The 25465-nt window shown below is 40.7% G+C and overlaps 1 protein-coding gene across 2 annotated transcripts in view; it reads left to right on the top strand.

Moving 5' to 3' along the window:
• Nucleotides 1–25011, top strand: part of KDR (kinase insert domain receptor) — a 37508-nt gene extending 12497 nt beyond the window's left edge. The window contains exons 13-29 of one of the 2 annotated variants that reach the window (XM_025198364.1): nt 778–924; nt 1529–1660; nt 4715–4821; nt 5218–5353; nt 5736–5840; nt 6501–6614; nt 8218–8306; nt 10297–10453; nt 11407–11507; nt 12858–12980; nt 13139–13250; nt 13650–13749; nt 13857–13962; nt 19307–19458; nt 22610–22706; nt 22824–22921; nt 23494–25011. In XM_025198364.1, coding sequence (XP_025054149.1) covers nt 778–924; nt 1529–1660; nt 4715–4821; nt 5218–5353; nt 5736–5840; nt 6501–6614; nt 8218–8306; nt 10297–10453; nt 11407–11507; nt 12858–12980; nt 13139–13250; nt 13650–13749; nt 13857–13962; nt 19307–19458; nt 22610–22706; nt 22824–22921; nt 23494–23710 — 2093 coding nt within the window. In that variant the 3' untranslated portion in view covers nt 23711–25011. The remainder of the gene's footprint in view (nt 1–777; nt 925–1528; nt 1661–4714; nt 4822–5217; nt 5354–5735; nt 5841–6500; nt 6615–8217; nt 8307–10296; nt 10454–11406; nt 11508–12857; nt 12981–13138; nt 13251–13649; nt 13750–13856; nt 13963–19306; nt 19459–22609; nt 22707–22823; nt 22922–23493) is intronic. The other variant, XM_025198365.1, reaches the window with a different exon arrangement.
• Nucleotides 25012–25465: the final 454 nt, after the last annotated feature.

Below are 25465 nucleotides of genomic sequence, written 5' to 3'. Positions count from 1 at the left end.
CTGACTGATCTAAAACTGTACTCAGTTAAAGGGTTTGTGTACAGGATTTGGGGCGGGGGTGGGTGGGAAATGTAATTGTCATGCAGACAATTCAAATATGAGGTTTAATGTAGAGACATAGCGGTACAAAATAACATCTTGAAAGCTTTGTGTTTTTTCACTGCAAAGCACCTACATATAGAGATGTAACAAGTGGCTTTTATTCTCTGGGCAGTGAAGATGGCTGGACTGGAGGTCACAGCAGTAGCGGTGGCCACCAATCTTGTATCTGTGGTGCCCTGCTTGCCCAACCTTACCGCCTTTATCTATATATGCTTATGCTCGTAGTGATGATAATGAGGATGCTTTGTTTGACTGAACTTTGGTTTGAAACTGCAGCAACAAGTTATAATAAAAGTAGGCCAGGATTAGACCCCCTAAAATACAAGTGATTGCTTGCTTTTAGATGCAGAGTGCTAATTGACTGACTCGACCAAAACAGAACAACCTTGTTGTGGGGCCTTCCAGTCCTGGCTGATATTGATCCCAAATGAAGAAAGTACTTATACATATGTTTGTGTTTAGGCCCTTTTTCATGGGCTGTCCTGAACCAGCATTATCATACCTCTTGTAGTGGGAGTGGAAATGGAGACAAGAGAGGAGGCAGATTTAGCCAATTTCCTCCTCCTCAGCAACCTAGGACTCTTTGCATCATCACATCTAAAGCAGGGGACTTCCCTGGTGATACAAAAAAAGTATTCTTAAATCTGTGTTTACATTTTATTTTCATGCAATCAGAGCCTATGGCGCCCACATTGGTAGGGAATCTTGAGAATCAAACAACAAATATTGGCGAAACCATAGAAGTATCCTGCACGGCAAATGGAATTCCTCCTCCGCACATCACTTGGTTCAAAAACAATGATTCCCTTGTTGGAGACTCTGGTGAGGAAATGCTTCCTTGTTAATCTCTTGTGTATTTTTTTCACAAAACTTTCAGTAGGGTTCAAGTACAAATTGGACGCCAAATGTATCACTAACAAAACATTTTTTTCGGAGAGGGGTGAAAGTTTTCAACTGAAGCTTTTTTCAGTGAAAATTGGTGGTAAAGCTGTATTGAAATGTTTTGCAAATTAATTTTGATTTTGGCCAAATTGTTTGTTTGGAGAAAAAGAAACACTTTAAAAATTGAAATGTTTTTTACTAGAATTATTTATTTCTAATTTTTAAAAATAAGTTCATTTTAAAGGTTTCTCTGATTGTAAAATATTTAAAAAAAAATAATTACTTGAACTTAAAGCAAAATTTCTGTTAAAATTTGGTCTGCCAAAATTTTATTTTTAACTACAAGTGTAGCCATTTTTTGTCCTTTATTTATTTATTTATTTAATTTTTTGACTAGCCACTGAACTCAATTAGAGCTGAGTAAACAACAACATGTGTCAATGCTTATTTATGCAAAGGTATAGAACAGGGATAACTATTGATTTCTTAGCAATGGACTGAATCCAAGGCATAAAGCCGAATTAAGAACCATTCATTTTTTCAGGCATTGTTTTGAAAGATGGGAACAAAACTCTAACCATCCGTCGAGTAAGGAAAGAAGATGGAGGTCTCTACACCTGCCTTGCCTGCAATGTCCTTGGATGCAAGACGGCAGTAACTTATTTTGCAGTAGAAGGTCGGTATAGGTTTGCTTCTGTTAACTATTTGTGCATGAAATTATAACTGCTAAAAGAAAAATAAACCTATGCATAATATCCAGATCGAGATTCTCTAAATATACTACTACTGCCTTGCTGAACGTTTTCTTATGCAAAAATGAATGACATTCATATATGAATAAAGATTTAAGGGAATTAGGCTCAGATTAGATGGAGGTCATACCAGCCTGGCAGTCTGGTAATATCAGTTCTTGAGGGTGATGTTTTGCTCTATATAAAATCACAGATTTTATTAAAACATGCTAAAGAAGTTTCTAGCCTTTATGGTTTCAGAGGGAACCTTGATAATGTAGGTTGATTATCCACAAATGCAGTCATATGTGCCTGAATCCATGCCTGTGACATACCTCATTTGTATCTCCACTCTGTGTTCAGTGATACTGTTCAATATTATTGACATTTAAATGATATCACTGCTGTTGAGGCATTCAAGAAAGCATAAGGAGGTTCAAGTACACTCTGCTGTGAGTGTTATCCCATCTTGGTGACAAAAATAATGATGTTTTGGGGGAAGCACTTTCCTTTTCCCCATCAGTCCTGTGTAGGTGAAAGATGTCAGAAGAAAAGGAGAGAGACTGGGAGACACTTAGGCTAGGGACAGACATTATATATAAACTGGTTTAAGTGATCAGCAACTGGTTTAAACCTGTAACAGAACAGATGTTCCATGTACATAAACCAGTTCAAAAATAGCTGAAATTGGTTTGAGATAAATCTGGTTAAATGTAGTGCCAGACTTAACTGATTTGGGTCAAACCAGTTTATGCAATGTCTGTCTCAGACCCCTTGTTGGTTTAAGACAAACCAGACTCCCCCAGCATCCCAGCATGTTCTCTGGCCTGGGCTTCCTGCTCCACGGCAGAGCTGGCCCCTCCCCTTTGCTCCCTGGCTGGAGCTCAGCAGAGACTGCAGGCGTCTGCCTGGCTTCCTTCTGCTCCCCACTCATCTCCCCACTCCATGCTGAATAGGGATTGCCCTGTCCCCTCTGCCTTACACAGACACGTCTTAGCATTAGCTAGTAGACCACATGCTGGCTACTGTCCATGCTGTGGCAGACGGGACAAAAGCAAAATCAACAGGTAGCTGGTAATGTCCCTCTGTTTTCTTAATTAGATGATAAACACAGTTAGGGGTGATAAAACACCGTTATCAGTTTCCTGCTGGGCTGGTCAGAAGGCAGGGGGAACAGAAATGTGCCTGTATTTCTGGGATGTCTGTGCAGTTACAAACTGATTCAGCCTAGTCAGGTTAAACTAACCTGCAAGATTAAATCAATTTAGGCTCAGGCATTTTAAATGTCTGTCCCTAGCCCCAAGCTCTATCAGTAAACATTCAATCTGTAGTGTTCAGAAGTACATGCAAGCTCTTTGGCATCCAGATACCACCACTGGGATGAGGCCAGGCAAGTTCTCCCTGACTCTCATGGCTGCTGCTTCTCCTTCTGCCACCTGGAAACTTTGAGAGTCCCACCACATTTTTCACTCATTTCAAATTCTAGTCTTTAGACAACACATGTACAAAGTCCTTCAGCATATGATTACCTTTATCCATATACCTGGGTCCTAATGAAGGCAGTAGGTGTTAAACATAAACATATACTAATTTATAAGTATATGTGCTTTGCTGATTGCCTTAATGATGAAAGCAACTGTAAGTTCTTTGCTGAACTAGGAGTTTTCTGCTGGGTTTAGTGGATTAGAACTACTTGTGGTGGGCACCATGCCCCAGTAATTAACGTTTGCAAGACTGATCCTTTGTTTATTCAATTCCAACACTGCTTTTTCTGAATGCAAAAGCTGAACCAAATGCTGATAAATGATCGTGCTAAATTTTAGACAAATTAGAATCCATTTGACCTTTCCATTGGAGAAAAAAATGGTCAGAAGCTCCTTGACTATTTTTAGAAATCTACCAAATACTTCAAGAACACCTGTCTTCTAATTCAAGGTGATAAGTCATATTAGACTTGAGCTAATGATATTTTGTTGTTTTCTTATTTCCTATTGTAATATTAAAGGTGTTGGGTAGCATATTTTTATTGGACAGAAATGATCTATAAATAAACTTAATGTAAATGCCTGATTTCAGCTCATGTAATAAAAATAATTCTTTATTTTTTATGATGTGGTAGCTTTGTGAAACATGGAAGCATGTTTATGACACATTGTTTCATGCTAAGGAATTTATGTTGCTGCTCATCATGGGCTGTACAATGGAAAAAAACAATGTGCTATTGTGTGGGAGAAGCTATGATACAAGGGCTAAAATGCACAGGAACACACTTTAAGAAATGAGGGTTGCATTATCAGATGTGCAAGTGGTACTGTGTTTATTCCTTTAATCCTGGAATAAGGATCCATCAAATACATCCTTCCGATTTGACATACTCTCTCAGCTAGTACTGCAGGAACTACCTCCTAACATTCCAATTTCAGTAAGTAAAGACGTGTAGTCATTTCATGATAGGAAAGGACCTCTTTACAACTTTTTCAATTTTGGCATGGTGCATTTGCTTTGAATCTTCTCTGTAGAAAGGTGATTCTCTTTGTGTTTAAAAATGTTCATTTTGGGATATTCAGAATACCAGTTACTTTTAAAATTACTGTCTTGAAATTCTGCCCTTGGTTATATACACTGATGCATAACTATGTTTCTTAGAAACGAACTTGATATCAGTTAAGTTGCATAGCTGTAACTAACATTTTGCACCAATTTGTAGGATTCATAAAGTTTATGAGAAAACAGTGGACCAAGTCTTTGCTAACTTTTTGCATGGACAGTGCCATTTCTTACTGACTTTAGTGGCATTGCATGGTGTGTTAATCAGCATAGAACTTGGCCCAGCACTCCAACATGCTAGACAGGGGTTTTGTCTTGTCTTAATTGGCTTGTTACATGTTGTGCTTTTAAAATGAATCTTCAGAACAAAGAACTCCATTTAGTACTTTGGCTAATGACCTAAACCAATAAGCTGTCAGCTATCAATGAAATCTTCATTTATTTCTTCCCAGGCGCTGAAGAGAAAACAAATCTGGAGCTCATTATCCTGGTTGGCACTGCAGTGATTGCCATGTTTTTCTGGTTGCTTCTTGTAATCATCCTCCGGACCGTTAAGCGGGTAACAAAATCATTCTCTGACTGTCCTATTGGCACTGGTCTTGCATGACAAATGAAAGTTGACTAGAGTTCATTTGTGTTGTTTCTTTCCATTGTTCTTATATCAACAGTCACATATCTTTCTCTCAGTGACATAACATTGTTGCCTGGAACTGAGGGTGCAGAATTTTTGGCTTAATTGAACCGGCACTTGGAGGAAAAAATGCTTAAACTGTTTTGATTATTAAAAGGGTATTTAATTAATGAGAATCCATGTTTGTTTTTGATGGCATGGGGGGGAAATACAAGTTTACATTTCTCTGAAACTTGAAAAAAACTGAAGTGATAATTTTGTATACAGCACTGTTCTAGCCAGGAAATATAGTTTTATGTGACTGGAATTGATAATGTTTTCTAGGCCAATGAAGGGGAACTGAAGACTGGATACTTGTCAATCATTATGGATCCTGATGAAGTCCCTTTAGATGAACACTGTGAACGCCTGCCCTATGATGCCAGCAAATGGGAGTTTCCTAGAGACCGATTAAAGCTAGGTATGTTTCCACTGCCCTAAAATGACATCACTGGGGCTTTAATGCACAGCATATATTGTACATAGAGGCTGAAGAAAGGAAACACTGCAGGTGGTACCCCTGGTGGAATTCTGGGTAACATGCATATAGTTGTGAGAATACACTGGAGTACGTTAGTTCACTCCTGTGGGCCAAGAGATGCTAGGATTGTGGCCTCATCTGACTCAGCTGTGCAAAAACAGCTAGTTTGATAATCACTGTTGTGTATCCTCCCCCCCACCTCCACGCACACACAAGGGAGGAAGTCCATTCATAATACATTGACTAAATTAGTTAAAATTAGCCTGGATTTGTATCCATTACTTTGACAGTAAGTCCTAATCTGCACACCTTCCTTTACCAGGTAAACCTCTTGGACGTGGAGCATTTGGGCAAGTCATAGAAGCAGATGCGTTTGGAATTGACAAAACTGCTACCTGCAGGACTGTTGCAGTCAAAATGCTTAAAGGTACAAAGGAAGATTTAAATCCATTGTGGAAAAGACGCAGTGTATTTGTAATTGCCAGTCTTCTGTCTAGGAGTCAGGAATTTGGGGTGGGACGAGCGAAATCTGTTTTCCTCGATTGTGTGGTGTGCTGTCCTGGCTCAACCCCTTCCCTATCTCCCCTCTTTCATAGACCAGTCAAATACCACACCAATGGTGTTTGAGTGCCTTGGGCACTCAAACTCCATTATAGCACATGGCATAGTAGCTATGCCTGTGCTTTTTGTGACTGAATGCTTGATGGATTCAGACTACTGTGCCAGATAGGAGGCTAGTGACTGCTTTAAAAGGTTGCATAGAACAAAGGAGCTACTACCATAGTAGTATAGATAATTTGTCTGTCCTGTCGGATGTTTTACCTTTGGCAATGGTTGAGGAATGTTGTTTCAAAACAAAGTAAAACCAACTCTCTAATGCATTTCTCTGGCTGTCCGGTGTGGAAGAATGTACGTCTCAACAGTCCCATGAGAACAGTTTGTATTGGCACCCTGAAGCATTTCTGGCCTAGGTTAACCTGCAAATACATCTACCAAATGTTCAAAAATATTAAATCATATAGTTAGCAGAGGGAAAATCCTTTATGCCTTTGGTGCTGTTCAGCTCTATAACTTCTTGTCTTTACAGAGGGCGCTACACACAGTGAACACAGGGCACTTATGTCAGAGCTCAAGATCCTCATTCATATTGGTCATCATCTCAATGTTGTGAATTTGCTTGGTGCCTGCACAAAACCAGGAGGTAAGCAATAGATGGAGAAGTTTTGATGCTCTTTATTTTAGTGGTTGGAGTTACCATACAAATTTAGGGAAGCCATTTCTGATTAGTGGAGAATCATTAACAAGGGTTTGACTCTTCATTATAATTATTCCAGGGCTATTCATCAAGAGTAGGGACTTACTGAAATTGTGGCCGAAGTGCAATGTGTGGCATCTCCTCTTATCTTGCAGTTTCGCCTGCACAGCCCCCACTACTGATTGGTGGTGGGGGAGCTCTGCTGCTTGCTCTGATTGTTGGGGAGGTGAAAACTGCTGTTTTAACTGTGGTGCCATTTTTGCCTCCTGGCCAGTCAGCAGCAAGCAGCAGGGCCACCAGCACCCCTCAGCCAATCAGTAGTGGGAGGCAAAAACTGCACCATATTTAAAGCCATAGGTTTCGCCTCCCTGCCAATCATGAGCAAGTGATGAGTGGTGGGGCCCCTCCACCAATTAGCAGCAAGGGGACACATGGGGGAAACAGCAAATTTAAAGGAGCTGTTGCACCATGCACTTCTGCTGCAATTTTGGTAGGTCCCTAATTATGGGGGACTCTGGACTGAGTGCCTGGATGATAGGATGGAAACTCAGCAGCCCTGTGTTCTGTTTCCAGCCATATCACTGAACTCTTATGTCACCTTGAGAAAGTCACTTCACTTTTCTGTACTTCAGTTGCTCTGAAAGCAAACAAACCTAGGCCAACATTTCACAAGTACAGTTTTTCCTGTGCCTGTAATAGACTAAATCACTGACAAAGTGTAACACTCCTCCCAAACTTTTGTGTACTAGTTGAGAAGAAATCCAGTGTAAAGAACTTTTGTAATAATATTCCAAAGAAGCTGGTTTAGTGGTGATTTGGTTATTAATGTAACAAGCCTACAATTTCCTTTTTGCTGTTCAATAACTGTCATACAGTACTGGGGAAAAGAATAATGCTATAAATGTTTCTAAGGTGATATATTAGTTGTTGTTGCCCTAATAAGAGATCCATTCCCAGTATTTGGACTTTAAATTATAATTTAACAAATGCTAAGTGTGTAATTGTGCCAGTATGGGCATTGAATACAACATTTGGGCATCTTAAATTACATAATTGGGATTACATATTTTTTTAAACATGCAGGCTTCCGTATGCAAAAAATGTATAAAAATAATGTGCTTATGTTTTGTACATAAAATTCTTTAGTGGCTAATTTACATTACAGTGCATGCTGCTATCAATTTAGATTTTTTAATGGGTATCATATGTGCAAAATAATTCAGTGTGCATGGTAGTCAAGGTATTTGTGCAGGTAAATACAAACAACATTTCTTACATGTTTTCAAAATGAGGTCTCTGCTGTTGAAAGTTTAGTGCAAACTAATGATTCCTTCTATCCAACATGGAGACAGAAATTGATCAAAAAAGAAGCTAATCATTGTCCTACTCTAAATAGATTTTTACTGAATATATTGTAGACATTTTCAATAAAATCGTTTGGAAAAATGGCAGAATGCTTTTTAAAAACAACAGATATTTCTAACTTTGTTTTAAGGTGGACTAGAAAATAAACTGCCCTTCTTAAATAATTGCTTCATGTTTTATACAGGTCCACTGATGGTGATTGTCGAATACTGCAAATTTGGAAACTTGTCAGCTTATTTAAAGAGCAAGAGAAGTGAATTTATTCCTTACAAGGTACAGACTGCTGCTAGTGTCAAGAATAAGAGTATAGGTTAAGGAGTGACTAAATTTAATTTCTAAAAGCTCTTTTCTTTCCAAGTGGAAAGTGTGCTGGGAATTCTAGGGGACACTGTAATAATAATGATATGTGGGTCTTATAATAGAAATCAGAGATGGTAAATGACATTACAGTCCATCTCCCTGCCTGTACAATGTAGTTAGTTTGTTGTTGTTAGCTTTAAATGTGCAGAAACAAGGCTTGCACTGTTTCCCTTGGCAGCCTATTCTACCTTTGGCCGTATCTGTCAGGAAGGTTTTCCTAATAATCAGCCTGAATATTTTTCCTTTCTTATTTCCTTTGCACTATTCTCAGGTAAACTACCCATACCCACTTACACCATGCATAGAGTGCAGTTATTTATACACCATTCAAAAAGCTTTACACAGTCATGTCCTATTGTATATTATATATCATATATTTTCATTGTTAAACTTGACTACACATAGTGGGCACTTTTCATCTTTCTTCATAAGTCAATTTGGCCAGCCAATTCATGTCACCCTTTTTATCTTCAAAACTTTTTGAAAAGACTTAACTACCTAGGTGAGATCCCAGCTTTACAAACAGGGAGCTGGAGGCAGAGGGGCAAAAACCAGCATTCCCATACTGGGATATGTGGGCCTCTGCGGGAACTGGGGTTGTTCATTGCCTTTGAATATCAGGGCATTTATGAAAGGCATGAATGTACATGATTTTGGGTACTTAATACTGAGTATTATGACTGAGAAGTCTTCCTCAGAGCCCAGAGAAAGCCAGTGTCAGAGGGATTTTAAAACTGTGGAAATGAGAAGCATTTGTGTGCAGGAGATAAACAGTGATCTGCTCTGTCTGGTTACTGCAGAGAAAGAGAGGAGAATGGAGATGAGATGAATGTGAGGAGGGTGTTGAACATTGCAAATAAACAGTGGGGATTATGAGAACCAATGGGGGCGGGAAAGTCGTGTTCTTTGGCAATGACTATCGCAAAACTGAAGCAGGAGACAATGGGTTTGTAGGGAAGATAGTCTGTTGGCTCTGTAAATCAGATGCTCGGAGCTGGAAGGGATCAGGTTGAAGTACAGCAGGGAGGACTTACAGAAGGGCTAAATGAAAGGGGATTGGAGTGAAGAGACTGAACAGAGTGAGGGGAGAATTTCTAAAACAGTGCATTTACACAAGATGTGGAGATGCCTAATTAGCTCTGCAGTTTGCACGCAGCCCTGTTAGGCCACAGGAAACTAATAACCTCTGCAGCAGGTTAGTATTTGTAAATACAAGTCCTGTACTGCTGCAGAGTTTTGGGTTTTTTTGTATTGAGCAACACGTGTAGTTGCTGACCTGGATAGCTGGGACACATGGGTACTTCAGTGCAGGGGACTGCCTGCCGGCTAGCACCACACTGGAGCACCTTCATGCTCCAGAGCCAGCCCCTACACAGCACGTTGAGCCATGTCAGAGCAGTCCCAGGATGGCAGGCTGACCCACCGGGCCCACTGCCAGTTGGAGCTGCTCCAACATGACTGACCATGCCATGGTCCCGGGTGCATGTGTAAACACGGCACCTAGGAGCAATAAAATCTGGTGTGATATGTGCTGGAGTTTATTGCTTCACATTAATATGTACTTGTAGATGTGCCCACTATGTGCATGCTAGTCCAGCAAGTTGTGGAGCATAATGACACAGCAAAAGGCAGGCCAAAATCTCTCTTTCCCACAGCAGCCTGTTCGTAACATCAGATACTTGTGAGCTCTGCCTTGCTTCTTTGTAACTAGAAGTGTGAAGACTGCAGTGGGTAGCTGCTGTATTCAGGTGGAGGGAAGTTAGGAGCCTACTTAGTGCCTTCTGCATGGCTCTTTCTCTCTACTCTGGCTCTCAGTGAGGCCTTGCTTTACACAGTGTGAAATGTCACTTCCTGCTTAAAAAGTATTGAAAAAACTCTTATTTGTTTTCTCCCTGCTTAATAGGCTAAAAGTGCCAGATTTAGGCAGGGAAAAGAAAACTATGTTGGTGACCTCTCAGCAGACTTGAAGTGCCGCCTCAATAGCATCGCAAGCAGCCAGAGCTCAGCCAGTTCAGGGTTTGTGGAGGAGAGATCACTCAGTGATGTGGAGGAAGAGGAAGGTAAGATGTATGTCCTCACTTGGTTTTGGATAATTGTTCTTTTGTAGGACCTGCCTTAGGACATGCTTAGCAGGGCTGAATCAAGCTGGAAGCTTGATTTGCAGCAGATCAGGTTGAACAAAACTCTAATTTGAGGACCACTGTAATTTAGAATCTCTTTCTCTTCAGTGTAGTTTAGGGTAACTTCAGAGTTCCCAAGGATTATATTTTTAATACATTTGTCTTGAATTCCCATGAGCTTATATTGGAATTGGGCAGTTAAAACCTCAGACAGCACCGTGACAGTTTAGAGATGTGTGTGCACACGTGTGTTTTGAGAGTGCCAGAGTGTTATGAAAACACCAGCTGAATTTCACATGAGTTTTTTGCCAGAACTTAACTAACTATGAAATTCCATCTACCTCCCTGCTTATTGATTTGTTCCCCTATCTCCGGAAGAGATATCAGAGATAGATAGCCTAGACTAAGGCTCTCTTCATTTCCTTTAATACAGGCACTCCATTTGATAAATGTTTTCTTAGTGATTGTTTCAGGAATATGCTCTGGCTCCTAGGAATTAGGTTCCTAAATACCTTTGGGATCTGGGCTTGAGTATGCATGGTTATGGATTTTTTTTCAGATTGCTAGAGGATGAGATTAAATGAATCACTCCCCCAGGTAGCAGTTTGTTTATCATCCACGAAAATATTTCCCTTGACCTCTTATCCCCTAATGAGCACTGGATGGGATCTCCCTATTGCACCACTTCTTGTTCATCTCTTGGGATAGCTACACAACTTTCTTTTTCCTGTGTGTGCTGCTTTTGCAATTCACTCAACTCCTGTAAATGCTGGAAATGAGAAAGCAAGCAAGGCTGGGTTCTGAATCTGTATGTTTTGCCCAGCAGTGAAAAAATCTCAAGGTGAAATCAGACGTGGAGAACATGTTTGACTAGTGTCACTATTTCCTTACAGCAACTTCTGAAGATCTCTGCAAGAACTCTCTGACGTTGGAGGACCTTATCTGTTACAGTTTTCAGGTGGCCAGAGGGATGGAGTTCTTGGCTTCACGCAAAGTAAGAAACCTTTCAGAAAAATGGCATTTTAAATATAAGTAATCACTGTAGGAAATGATTAGCAGTTTTTTATACAGAAGCAGTGTGTTCATCTTTGGACTGGCAACCATCCACATCACATTTTTGATTGCTCTAAAGTATCTGAGTAGTTAATATTACAAAGCAAAGCATTCCCTGAAAAGTACTTTTATTGACTGGAATGTTAGCAATTTGTGTAAAGTTCAGTAGTCACCAATTCATAGAAGAATGATTTAAGTAGCCCAGGGAAATGTTTTATGAAGAAAGATGAAAAGAGCTAGGGACCATTTCATGGCAAATGATGCCAAGCTAGAGTAGATGGACTTTGCTCTGAAGAAATCTCTCTGTAGCTCATTGTAAATGTTGGAAACTCCCATTTGGGACACTGCAAAGAAATGAATGCAGATACAGTAGTGTAAATATCTCCTTGATGGATCTCTTCCTGGCCTATGACACAATGGAAATGCAACATTTCCATGGCGTTCTGGGCTTTTGTAGGTGGTAGGATAAAAAACAAAAAAATATTAGATAAAATGGAAGAGAAACGTTAGGCTAGAGATATGCCCTAATGGTGGGATCAATTGGAATACAAAATCAGCTCTCTGAGGAAGACTTCAGTTTCTTTGCATCAGTCCTTAAACATGCATTTGTCCATGTCCTCAAAAATATATTGCATTGAACAATCCTGTACATACAACCTGCTAGGCGATTTGCATATAGGTGTTATGTGTCCCTTTTCTGTGCCTGAACCACGAAGGATGTGAGATTAACATCTTCAGCTATAGAGTCTAGCTTTCTATTTCAAACAATAGAGGCTTGAATGCTTGGCTTGTAGGTTTCTGGTGTGCAGTCTATGATGGTAGGTCTTACAAGTAAGAGGATGGAGATTTCCAGCTCTAATTGATTCCAGTGGAGAATAATTTTAACGAGATAGTAGAGCATTTTAAACCTGTGCGTGTATTAAAAAGAGCAGTCTCTCACAGCCATGATGGGAAGCATGGATTTGATGAAAATGAATGTATACCTGTGGTAATCATATTCTAACCTGTTTTATGTCTCTCTTTTGGCTAATTCACTTCCTAACTTGAAAAGCCCTGCTTATTGCATAGATATGTTTAAACTTGGCTCAGAAAGATTTTTGTCTTCAAATCAGTTACAATAATGAAAAAAGCCCTTAAAATCAGTAACTGATGCTGGAATTTCTTTTGCTTAATAGGGTTCAAGCAGCAACTGGCCTTTGAGGGTGAGGTCAACACAGACAAGAAATAGAACAACTTCTGGACTGGGCTGTGACAGCAGCCAACCTATAAACATATTTTCTTCTCTTTCTAGTGCATCCATAGGGACCTGGCGGCTCGCAACATCCTCTTATCAGACAATAACGTGGTCAAAATCTGTGACTTTGGCTTGGCACGAGACATTTACAAAGATCCAGATTATGTCAGGAAAGGAGATGTAAGTTACATGGACTAATTGGAACCATTTAATTTGACACAGTACTAATTATACTATTCTTTATCCCAACATTCATTCTTAACAGAATCATAGAATGTTTTCCTTCCCTTGTCTTTTTTTTTTTATTAAAGTTTAATTATATTTAACAATGCTTTCAGGCCAGACTACCCTTAAAATGGATGGCACCAGAAACCATTTTTGACAGAGTATATACCATTCAGAGTGATGTATGGTCCTTTGGGGTTCTGCTGTGGGAAATATTTTCGTTGGGTAAGTCCTTTTTTATTGGCATGCTGAACCTTTTTCAAATGTGACCAATAGAACTAGTTGAAGAATCAGTAAAGTATGTTTGTGGGATGTTGTAGAAATGTTTAACATTCTGAAATTTCAAAACTACAAGGGAATACATATTTTCAGGTTCCCATAAAAAAAAAAAATCAAATTCAACATTCAGGAACAGACATCTGAAGTGGATTTTCATATAGTTTACACAGGGCATTATGTGCATCATTTTTACAAACAGTGACTGCATGCAACCTAGGTGATTGAACATGCACATACTGTATATCTAATTGTTTGATTTGTTCATGCAATAGTAATCATTTCATGACCGACTTAGTTGATTGATAGTAAGACCAAGAATTTTATGTGCCACTGTTGTCCTCTTAGGAGCTTCACCTTATCCTGGTGTGAAAATTGATGAAGATTTTTGTAGAAGACTGAAAGAGGGAACAAGAATGAGAGCACCAGATTATACAACCCCAGAAATGTAAGAATTGGAAGCTGTGCAGATACCTTAAAGAAGTAGCAATCTTTTGAAATAACAGAATCTTCTGTCCTCATTGCCCTGATATTGTCATGGTCTTATCCCTCAAGGTACCAGACGATGCTGGACTGCTGGCATGGTGATCCTAAACAAAGACCAACATTTTCTGAGTTAGTGGAACACTTGGGAAACTTACTACAAGCAAATGTTCACCAGGTATGTGAAAAATGCTCTTTTTCTTGTTAAAATATGGTTTAATATACTTTCCTTCCTGCATGGAATCCTGTAAACAGAGTACTGACTTGTATAACTTTTTGTTGGGCCATCATTTATCGCATTGTCACCCTGAGTTGAAGCAAGTAATAGAAATCGTGGTTCACAGAGGTCTATGGTAAATATACTTCTAGGTCTGTTTACTGCTCCCTGCCAGTGTGCCTGTTTTACTCTGCCTCTGGGTCACTGAAGACCAGGAATCCTGGTTTTCTCTGTTTAAAAATAGCAAATTTTCTGATTTTTTTTAAATGCAAATTTTGTAATTAAGACCCCAAAATCTCTGGTTTTCTATGAAACACCACTCTATCTAATCTACCTATCTATTAGGGCTGTGTGAAGCTTCGGTCCCTGATTCAATTTGGCCCAATTCAGTGGCCGAAACTCTGAATCCAAATCAAATCAAGGGACCCTTTAATCTCTCCGAATTGAATCACAACCCTCCAAATCGATTCGGAGATTCGGACATAGAGACAGCTTTAAATGTTTTTTCTACATACCTCTAGGTAGCAGGGGCTTGTGAGTGCTGCAATGCTGGGCCAGATGGAGTGTCCCACAGAAGCGAGGCAGGGCTCCCAGCATACTCTGCAGCAGACCCAGAAGTAGACCAGAAGCACTTCCGGTCCTCTGCCGGGGAGCCCCCTCGTGCTCCTCTGCGTCGCTGACTGGTGCCTCCTGGGTCTGGGGGTGCACCCGGGGTCCCCTGTGGCCAATTGCCAAGCCGGGGAGTGTGTGGAGGGGCCCGCAGTGAGCTCCCCGACAGACCCGGAAGTGGCCTGGAAGTACTTCTGGTCCACTTCCAGGTTCACTGCTGAGCACGTGGAGGGGTCCCTCACACTCCTCTGAGATGCTCCATGCGCCCTAGCATCACAGCAATCACGAGCCGTGCCTGGTACCTCAAGGTATGTAGAAAAAACTTGTAAAGCTGTGTCTATGTCTGAATCGGTATCGAATCTTCAGATTCGGATTTGGCTGAATCGAATTGGGGCCAGTGATCCAAATCAACTAATCAAATCACTGTCTGGAATCCAAATTTGAATCGAATAGGGCCCGCTTCCCACACCCCTACTATCTATCGATAGAGCAGTGTGTGTGTGTGTGTGTGTGTGTGTGTGTGTGTGTAAAAAATAGAGAGGTGTGTGTGTGTGTGTATATGTGTGTGTCTATATATATATATATATATATGTATATGTATATGTATATGTATATGTGTATGTACGTGTGTATAGAGGTATCAATTGCACACAATGTTTTATTGATATAGTTACAATTTTAAAGTCGTTTGGAAGCCTACCAGTGCCTCACTTACTATAATAAAATAAATTCTAAATACCTTCAAATTTTGGCATTTGATTTTTGGGTTTATCATGGAAAATCAGAGCTCTCCTTGCCCCCTTTGCCCATCAGGATGCAGATCCACACACACACTGCTTTGTGGCACTGAGCAACCCTGATACGCCAGTGCCCTGTGTATGCCATATTAGGATATGCCAGTGCCTTGCCTATGCCCTCGCTTCTCACCCACAGCTCCCCTGGCCCTGCCAGGGCTATGTGGCCAGGGGCACAGCTCCACATCCCCCTGCCACCCCAGCAGTACCTGAGTCCCAGCTGCCACCTGTGGGCCCAAGTGGGGAGCAGAACAGAGCAGAGCCTGGCTCCCCCTCCCCCATGGCTGGGATGGTTGGAGTGGATCATGAGGCAGTGGGGCGTGGATGCAGGTTGCCTACTGCAGGCTTGCTGACCTCCCCATGGGGCCTCCGCAGCCCAGCGGGTAGTACCCAGCATGGCAGTGTAGAGTGGGATGGGGAAGCTTGGTGCTGCCACCAGGAACTCCATGCTGCCATGACGAGGTGCCCCCTGCCCACCGGGTAGCAGCATGGGGCACAACCCTATGCCACCACAGCTTCTGCTGCCAGGCAGGCAGGGGGTGCCTCGTCATGACAACATGGGGCTCCTGGTGGCGGCACCGAGCTTCCCTGCCCTGCTGTACCCTGCTACACTGAGTTCTGCCCGCTGGGCCACGGAGACCCCAGGGGGAGGTCAGCAGAGTGGGGAGCCCCACACCCAGAGCAGGCAGCCTGCATCTGCCCCTGCCCCGTGCATAAATCTGGGGGGCCCTCCACCCCAGGAGTGCATGCAAAGGTGGGAAGCCAGCCCCCCCTGCCACCCTCCCGACGAGCCACCTGCAGCTCCATCCTTCACCATACCCAGGCCCTGCCAGCTGCTCATGACCCTGGGCCCCAAGCTCCATTCACCACCCTGGCTGAGCAGCAGCCCCAGCCCCGCACAGCTCCCTCCCTCCCTCCCTCTCTATGGGGGCCTCAATCCCTCCTTTCTCCCCTCTTCCCCCCCCCACCCCCCCCAGACTTACCTGTGGGGAACTGCAGGAGCTGCTTTCCAGGCTGTCTGGTGGCCATGTGCATGTGTGTGCACGCCTATGCACATGGCACCCCCTGCCTGACCGCCCTCCTCCCGCCCCCCCAAGCCTCTTGCAGGCTAGAACTCTGCCAGCCTGCAAAGGGAAACCCACCTTTTCCTATATTTTTTCTCCATTAAAGAAGAAAATCTGGGTTTTTCTCCTTAAAAAGAGAAAATCCAGTTTTATTGCATTTTTCTGTGATGAACAGAAAACCTGGATCCCTGATCATCAGAAAGTCCAGTGGTTGAGGTGTTAATCTGAGATTGAGACTTATACGGAATTCCTTGCCTCATTACAAGCTGCCTGTTACACTGTACACAAGTCACTTTGGCCCAGATACAAAAGAATTTTTGAAGCAAACTTCCATTTATTGCACTGGGACATAGGAAACTAAGTAGGAGTTACTTGTCTAAATACCTTTTGAAAATTTGGGGTGTAATATCTCTTACTCTGTATTCCATCTGTAAAATGAGGATAATGACATGTCCCTATTTCACAGCAGTGAAATGACTGTAAGGATATTATCTTAGTTGCTTAACACTTGACAGTCTTTAAAGGGGCAATATAATCAGCAAGGATAGACTCTCACTTCTGTGGCTGTTCTGCATTTGCTTCACCTTCTACATATGTGCAATCGTAGGCATACCCCAAAGTATGGAATGTAAGCATAAACTCTTTACACACAGCTTGCGCTTAGATATGCATATATGTTGTTCTCATTGAAATCAATGGGAATTTCCCTGAGGTAGATTTTGATCACTTTAATATTACTCTATTTTGTGTATGACAAATTTCAGAACAAGAGGGTGAATTTGTTTCCTAGCATAAAGGTCTTTTGAATTTCATATGATGTACGTTCTGTGCATACTTGCTCAGTCAATTGTATTTGACTGTTGACTATCACCATCCAGATGGAGGACTGTGGTACTGTTATAGAAGAGAAATATATTATTTTCTGTAACCAATGAGTGATTAAATCTTTATATGTAATCAAGATTACATGCAATTTGGGTAAAAGCAGGCTAATTTAAAGTGATGAGGCTAAATGCTACCCTCATTTACACCTGAGTAACTGAAGACAGAATTTGGCCAGTGGTAATAAGTTTTACTCATTAGGTGCACTGCACAAACAGATCCTTGACAGTTCAGATGTGCATTCAGTTTTTCTATCCAAATGAAGGAGTGCATCAACCTTTTCTGTTTCCATAGATAAAATATTATGCATAAACATCTCAATATATCCATCTAAGGATTTGAACCTTTGAGTCATGGTTACCAGACTACCTGTAGCCTCTAGAACTGACAATATAAACACATTTCTCTGTTTAAAGGTCCAGTCCTATGTGGAATTGTACAGCTCTTTGGTGATGTTCAATTCTCATTTAATATAATGGGAAACGATGGAGCTTAAACCTTTGTGGATGTGATTTGAGTCTTAACTGCTTGAACTAGTGTTTCATATAGAGAAGATGTGAAGTGTACTATAACAAATATCTATTAGTAGCAACATATGTGGGCAGATATTGGTAGCATGCATTGTGTAGACCAGGGACACTCAACCTTCAGCCTGTGAGCCAAATCCAACCCATGGAGCCATGAATCTGGCCCAGGGGGATCTCCATGGGTTGGAAAATTTGTTAGTGGGGGAGCAGTGGAAGCTCTGCATGGGCAGATCCTGGGCCAGTGGTGTGCAGTGGGATCAGGGCCAGGCCTGTACCTGGTACATTTGGAACAAGCAGGTCCCATCCCATCCCATCCCCTCCCACCGCCCTGCACATCTGGATCAGGGATGGGATGCTCTGCCCTCACTTCCACACCTCCCATGTGTCCTGATTGGGGTCAGAGTGCTCCCCACGCCTCTGTGCATCCAGACTGGGGCTACTCCATGTCTATCGCCACCCCCTCACTTCTGGATCAGGGCCAAGCCACTTCCTGTCCCTCCTTCCTCCTGGATCAGGGTCAGGCTGTGCACCCCACTGCAGCCAGATCAGACCCCTGCCACTCTGATTCTGTGTACTCTGTTGAGCACACCAGTTGCATCCGGCCTGCAGATGGACCTGGCACCGCCCATCCGGCTTGGGGTAAAAAGGTTGGGCACCACTGGTTTAGGCTAATAGAGTTCGTTACAAGGAATGGTTACAAGCCAAGCAGTAACTACAGATGCATATATATTTCTCTGATAATTAATCTAAAATTAAATCTTGAAAGAAGAAATTCTTATAATCCTTTAGGCTACTTTAAAAAAGCATTCATTTTACATGTACTGTATCTAACTGGTTTGTCATTGATGCTTTACTTTTGCCTGCAATGGGCTTTTCATTAATTTTCCTCCATTAATCGGGTGATTAATTTTTCGTCATTAATCAGTGCTTTAAAATCAACATCTGGAAATCCAGTGAAATCCTTATTATCACTAATATCAGTTTAGAATATTTTACCAATGATTTATTTGTGTGTGTGTGTGTGTGTGTGTGTGTGTGTGTGTGTGTGTGTGTGTAAATGTGATCTACTTTTAGCTGACTCTTGCATGTTTGCCCAAGTCATGTAGACTGGTCAATTTCACTTTGGTTTTGGTTATTTTCTTATTTTGTGCTCTGAAGCAGTACCTTGGTTTGTTTTCAATCATTGAAAGAAGCTACATTTTTTTTAACTGAAATAAAAACGTAATTAGATATTAGCTTCTGTTTTAGTACTGAAAAATCTAAATCTTGTGTCTAAATGTTGCAAAGTTTCTTTAAGTTGGTAACTTTTCATATATTATCAGCATATGTCATTCTGCTTTATAGTTCTGTGAAATAGCTTTGCTTTTATAACAATTCAGATACAGAGTGCCTGCAACAGTTATCTCTGATCTTGTTCTGTGTTCCACAGGATGGTAAAGACTACATTGTCCTTCCTCTGTCAGTATCACTGAACATGGAAGAGGATTCTGGACTCTCTTTGCCAACCTCACCTGTTTCCTGTAGGGAGGAAGAGGAAGTGTGTGATCCTAAATTCCATTATGACAACACAGCAGGAACTAGGTATTTTATAGGGTTAACATCCTTTTGGGGCCTCTAGACAATTTTGTTCAAGTTGGGGGAGAGAAAATGAAAGGAAGAGACTTCAGCTTCTATAGTCCATATTTAATTCTGTCTATAGGATAAGAATAAATGTCATCTCTATAGGAGAATGTTCTGAAATGTTCAGCAATAATGTTAATGTATTTTCTCTTTATCCTTTCAAGAACTCCTACTCTCATCCAAAAAGTGCAATAGTATTAATAGGTAGTTTATGTCAAGGCTAGTTATATCTAGTCATCCTTCTTAGTTTTGTTTAGGTTCTTATACCATATGCTACTTATACCATAATGAGAATGAATCTGTCGCTACAATGGTAGTGAATCTATCACTACATCTTTCATCCTTAACAAGAACCTTACACCAATCTCCTAATATTTCTACTGACAAGATAGAAAAGTTGGTATTTCAGTTTTGGATTGAGAGAAGTTGAGTTAAGTTGTTGTTGTTTATTATGTCCCTTTTAAAAGGACCATGAGCAGCTGGAGTTTGTGAAAAGGCATCCGAGGGGGTGCTGCTGAAAGAGACAGTGGGCATTATGAAACATGGCTTAGATGCTCCTGGTGACAAGAGTTTTGCAGCTGACAAGGCAAACTAGGAGCTTAACACACATGATGTTGAGAAGGCTAAAATGTTCAATGTCTTATTTTTTTGTCTCCAGAGATTGTGGCTTACCAAAATTTAATATGAATAACAAGGGAGTAATCAAGAATAGGGAAAAAGCAGGTTAAAAAATATTTAGATAAATTGGATTTTTTCAAGCCAAGAGGGCCTCATTTAATGAACCAACTGAAGCAGTTTCGGAACCAGTTATAGTTGTTTTCACGAATTGTGGAGGACAGATGACAACTGAAGAAGGGCAGACATAATACCTATCCTATAAAAAGGGGGAGTGGGGAAGGAGGGCTAGGGGAGAGATATTGTGATCAATCTGCTTACCTCTAATACATGGGAATATACTACAACAAAAGATAAACAGTGAGTGTAAGCAACAGGAATAAATTATTCCAATAAAATCTAGTTACCTTCTTTGGAAGGATAACTAGTTTAGTAGATAAAATATGAAATGTGTTATCTTAACTTTAGTCGGGTTTTTGACATAGTTTTAAGTGACATTCTCATAAGTAAATGAGGAAAATAGTCTGGGTGAAATTGCTAGAAAGGTAATGCACAACTACAACTCATTGAAAAACTGTGCTCAGTGGTTTGCTGTCCAATTGTAGGCCCTAGCAAATGGAGTTCCACAGGGATTTGTTTTCAGTCTGATTCCAGTTACTTCATTAATTAATTGGATAATGAGAGGGAGAGTATGCTTAATACACTTGAGGGTGACACTAAGCTGGGAGGAGTTGTAAGTACTTTGGAAGATAGGATCCGAATTCAAAATGATCTTGATAAACTGGAGAAGCAGTCTAAAAAGAATAAAATGAAATTTGGCTTATGTAAGTGCAAAGTACTTCTCTTGGGGAAACCGAAATAAAATTCCCAAATATGAAATGGGAATAAGCAGCTGGGCATTAGAACTGCAGGAAAGGATCTGAGGGTTATAGTGAACCTCAGACTGAATATGTCAACAATATGATGCTGTTGCAAAGAAGAAAAATGTCACACTGAAATGTATCAACAATTATGTTTTATATAAAGAGATGGGTGGAAATTGTTCTGATCTGCTTGACACTGGTGGGGCCTCAGCTGGAATGCTGCATTTGGTGCTAGGCACCACACTTCATGAAAGATATCAATGAGCGGAGCCCAGAGGGGAACAAGGATGACAAGAGGTTTAAAAAACATGACCTGAGAGGAAAGCGTGAAAGAATTGTTTGTTTATTCTAAAGAGAGGAGACAGGGCAGACATAAGAACAGTCTTAAAATATGTAAAGGATTGTTTATAAAGAAGCTGATGGCTAATTATTCTCCTTGTCCACCAGGGGTAGGTAAATGGTTTGATTCACAATGTGGGAACATAGGTTAGATATTAGAAAAACATTTCTCACTAGAAGGATAGTTAAGCATTGGGCCAGATTTACCTAGTGAAGTTGTAGATTCCCCATTCTAGGAGGTTTTTAAGAACAGGTTGGACAACTTAACTGTTGGGTATGATCTGTGTATAAATGATCCTGCCGCAGAGCCAGGGAATACATTAGATGACCTCCTGAGGTTCCCTCCCACCCTTCATTTCTATGGGGCATGTCTGTATGACACCAAGCTAGCTGCATTGTGTCCAAAAGGCTCAAGACACCTTAGCTCAGCCTTCTGACCAGGCTAATGTATACTGCCAAGAAGTACATTAGTTTGCATGGAAAGCTGTACTAATGTGGCTACACAGCTTCTGGTAGATGACCTGGCTTGTTTATGACTGACTTGAGTATCTCTACATGGCAATACTTTTGTCTCAGTGATTTCACCATATGAATAGACAGATTGGCACCACTTTTCCATTTAAATGGAGGAGTAAGAGCAGTTACCTCCAAGGTCTTAGCCCATGCTGTTGCAACTCCTACATCGGTCAACTCCACTTTTTGGTAGGTTAATCTAGAAACAAAGCACATACTATTTTCCCAGAGAGAAGGAACACTGAGGTTGCTGCTGGATTGATAAGCTATTGCTGTTTTCTTGTCATTTGGTTGCTGAGCTTCTGCTCAGAAGCTTCTTTTGGAGAAGAGCCTCAAGAAAGGCGAGATGTGGAACATATGGTCCTAAACTCCCACAGTTTAAGAGGAGGCAGGTTGCTGAGTCTGCTGTTGTTGTCTGAAGTCCAGCTTGGGGTCTCAGAAGTACAGTCCAAAGAAAGAGACTTATGATTGTGATCCAGGCTCCTCTGTTTATTATACTTCCAAGGGAAGTTTGCAGGAAATGAAACCTCCAGCATAACTAAGAAAAGGAGGTTGTTGTTTTTTAAAAGATATTTCTTAGAATTTGCTTAGGGATCAAGGTTTCCAGCAGCAGTAGGTCAGAAACAGGCCACTTTCTGGCGAATTTCCCCTTTTCAATAGATGCATATTTTGAGGTTTGCATAATGTGTTATGTTTGCTGTGGAAAGATGAAGGTTTCTGATCCCTTAGGTATGATTTACAGCCAAATAACCTCACACACGCATACCACTTTTCTCTTTCAGTCAGTATCGACAAGGTAGTAAAAGAAAAAGTCGACCTGTGAGTGTGAAAACCTTTGAAGATGTCCCATTAGTACCCACAGTACAAGTTAGTCAGGAGGTAGGTCTGTCTGTCTCTTTCTCTTGTTTTTTTACATCCTTTCATATTTCTTGTGCTCCTTTTCCATGCTTATGTGTGATTCTGTCTGATCAGTTACATCTCTTTGGCTCTTTAAAGGACAATCAGACAGACAGTGGTATGGTTCTTGCATCTGAAGAGCTGAAGACACTGGAAGACAGAGCTAAACAAACAGGCCCTGAAATGCTTCCCTTTAGGTATGGTTCATGCAGCCTGTGTGATGTACTAAGCTTTTCAGATGTGGATGTACGTGCTCACTGGAACCATGAAGAGAGATGCTGAGCTAGTTCTGCACATACTAGTTTCAGAACCAGAAGCAGCAAAGGCATTTTAGCATGGCAGTCTACAGTAATTTTAGATGCTGAGCTATCTTGAAAGACAGAAGCTTCACCCAGAGTGATCTCACTGTTCCATTAAAACATAAGCAAAAATAACCAATGCATGCCTGTCTGTATTTTATAACACATCACATGTTTATATTTTATGACATCTATATGCTCTTCTAAGGGACTGTGTAGCATAATATCAATCTGTATAGGCAAAAGAATGGACCACTTACAGAATACTTGCATGTCCTAGGGAAGATAATGGGGGGAAAAGGGATCTCATATAATACACCCCTAAAAGAGTTTTAAGCCATTATCATGAAGAAGCAGAATGCTACAGTTAATTTTGAAATTGAAAACAGCCATCTACACAAGTTACCTGCCTACTGATGGCCTCCAAACTCTCAAAATTTATTTCAGTTCTGTTTGCATTTCTCTTGCAGTGCTCTGGTACCCAGTAAAAGTAACGAATCTGTTATGTCTGAAGCCTCCAACCCAACAAGTGGCTATCAGTCAGGATACCATTCTGATGACATGGACCCTGCAGTTTACTCTAGTGAAGAAACAGAACTCTTGAGCACCAAGGAGGACACATCACAAGTGTGCTGCCTACAGACACTTCCCTATGACACTGCTGTTTCACTCAACTCGCCTCCCTAAAACAAAATGAACAGCAGCAGAGATTCCCATGGAACGTTCCTTTATTTCCCAAGCTAGTGGTGTTCAGGTTTTATGTGTAGAACATATACATTCACAAAATTAACAAAATACACATTTATCTGAAACTGCTTTCATAAGGACACGAGGCTATCGTAAACTGCAGTGACAGGCCAGGAGACGCATCTTCAGAAGACATTGGTGAAAAAGAGCTATCACTGTCATGAGCATGTGTTTTGTCTCTGATTACAACATCAGTCTTCTGGGCTTTAGGACCCAGATGAAAAGCATATTGACACTGAGTGTCCATCCAGTAGCATCAAGAATACAGGCAGTGGGACAGTGTTCACAAAGGCACTTTGTGTTTCCAGTTTTACAAAATAAAGGGCCAGCCCTGCCTTTTTATGTTCCCCTTGTGGCTGGGCTACAAGAAGGAAACACCACCACAGTGGGTTCTTGTCTCAGAATTATCCTTTACTCACTTCTGCAAAGGACAAGGGACCTTCAGATTAATGATTTGGCTTTATGGCTAAACATAGCCCGGGATAAATATAGAACTGGTTGTGTGTCCCTGTCCTTGACAGAACACATTTGCTGTGTGAGACCTGATGTCTTGTGTTTCTTTGGATAAGATTTTTCCTAAGTGAAATTGGTTAATATGGACCCAATCCGAAGCTAGATAAAGCAAATTCAGATATTCCTATGGACTTTCATCAACACTGTATCAGGCTGTCTGACTGACAGTAATCACAGTAGACATTACTATAGTGTTTTAGTGATCTTTACCAGGTTATCTTTTAACCCTAACTTTTCTCCATAAAAGAAAGGCCAAATTCTTTTGCTCCTAAACTTAGCACAGTTTTTGTTTACAACAGCAGGGAATATAGCCCATAAACTCTTGAGTCTTATGACTTGTTACATGGCAGCTCAAATTTTCTAGGAGTGATGATATTTTAATTTCTTAATTGTTGGACAAGTTCCTACCTGTGCTCTTGTAGCCCCAAGTTCTGGTTACAAACACAATATGTGCTACAAGATTTTGTAACTGTAAAGTTATTTCTACTGAGTTTCTTTTTGTATTTTTATTTTTTTTTAATTTGTGGTTTTGTTATTTGGTTTTTACCATAATATCAAATGCTGGGAACCACTAAGACAGAGAATGGCACATACAGTATTTATAGCCTCTTTATGTAGAAATAAATGTAATATATTAAAATATAAATATATATTATATAATGATCATCGTAGTCTTTGTTTGTATCAGTGTTAAGTAGCATTGTAAGGGTCACAACGTTTTTTTAATAGTGGAAGTATTTCACTTTATTAAAGAATCAAAAAATATAAAACACAAGGGGACTTTGAGTATATCTCTCTCCTTTTATACTAATCAGGTTCTTATACTCTGTCTGTCACCATATGCAATTTAGCTTTAATCCTGGTGAACAAATCGTATGCAATATGAACCTATGTTGTACTACAAGTGAAAGTAGAATATACTTTTGTCTGTATGCCTAGTTACTTATGCCCTGGATTGCCAAGACACCTGAATAGTATCCCAATGCTAGTAAACATTGTTTATGGTACTAACTGAAAAAAGATCATTCAGGGAAATTGTCATTGGAACAAATTATTAGCATATACTGAGTGTCCTGTGGAAATGCCTTTTCACAATAAGAAATGAAATATTTTGTTTATTTTTACTTTATCTTTGCACCTGGGAGAAGATGTGTCATATAATCCATTTGTCCTCCCCACTGC

This window comes from Alligator sinensis, unplaced genomic scaffold (genome assembly GCF_000455745.1).
Source record: "Alligator sinensis unplaced genomic scaffold, ASM45574v1 scaffold134_1, whole genome shotgun sequence".
Taxonomy (NCBI): domain Eukaryota; kingdom Metazoa; phylum Chordata; order Crocodylia; family Alligatoridae; genus Alligator; species Alligator sinensis.
The sequence above is the reverse complement of the archived record's forward strand: the minus strand, read 5'-3'. Positions and strand labels throughout refer to the sequence as shown.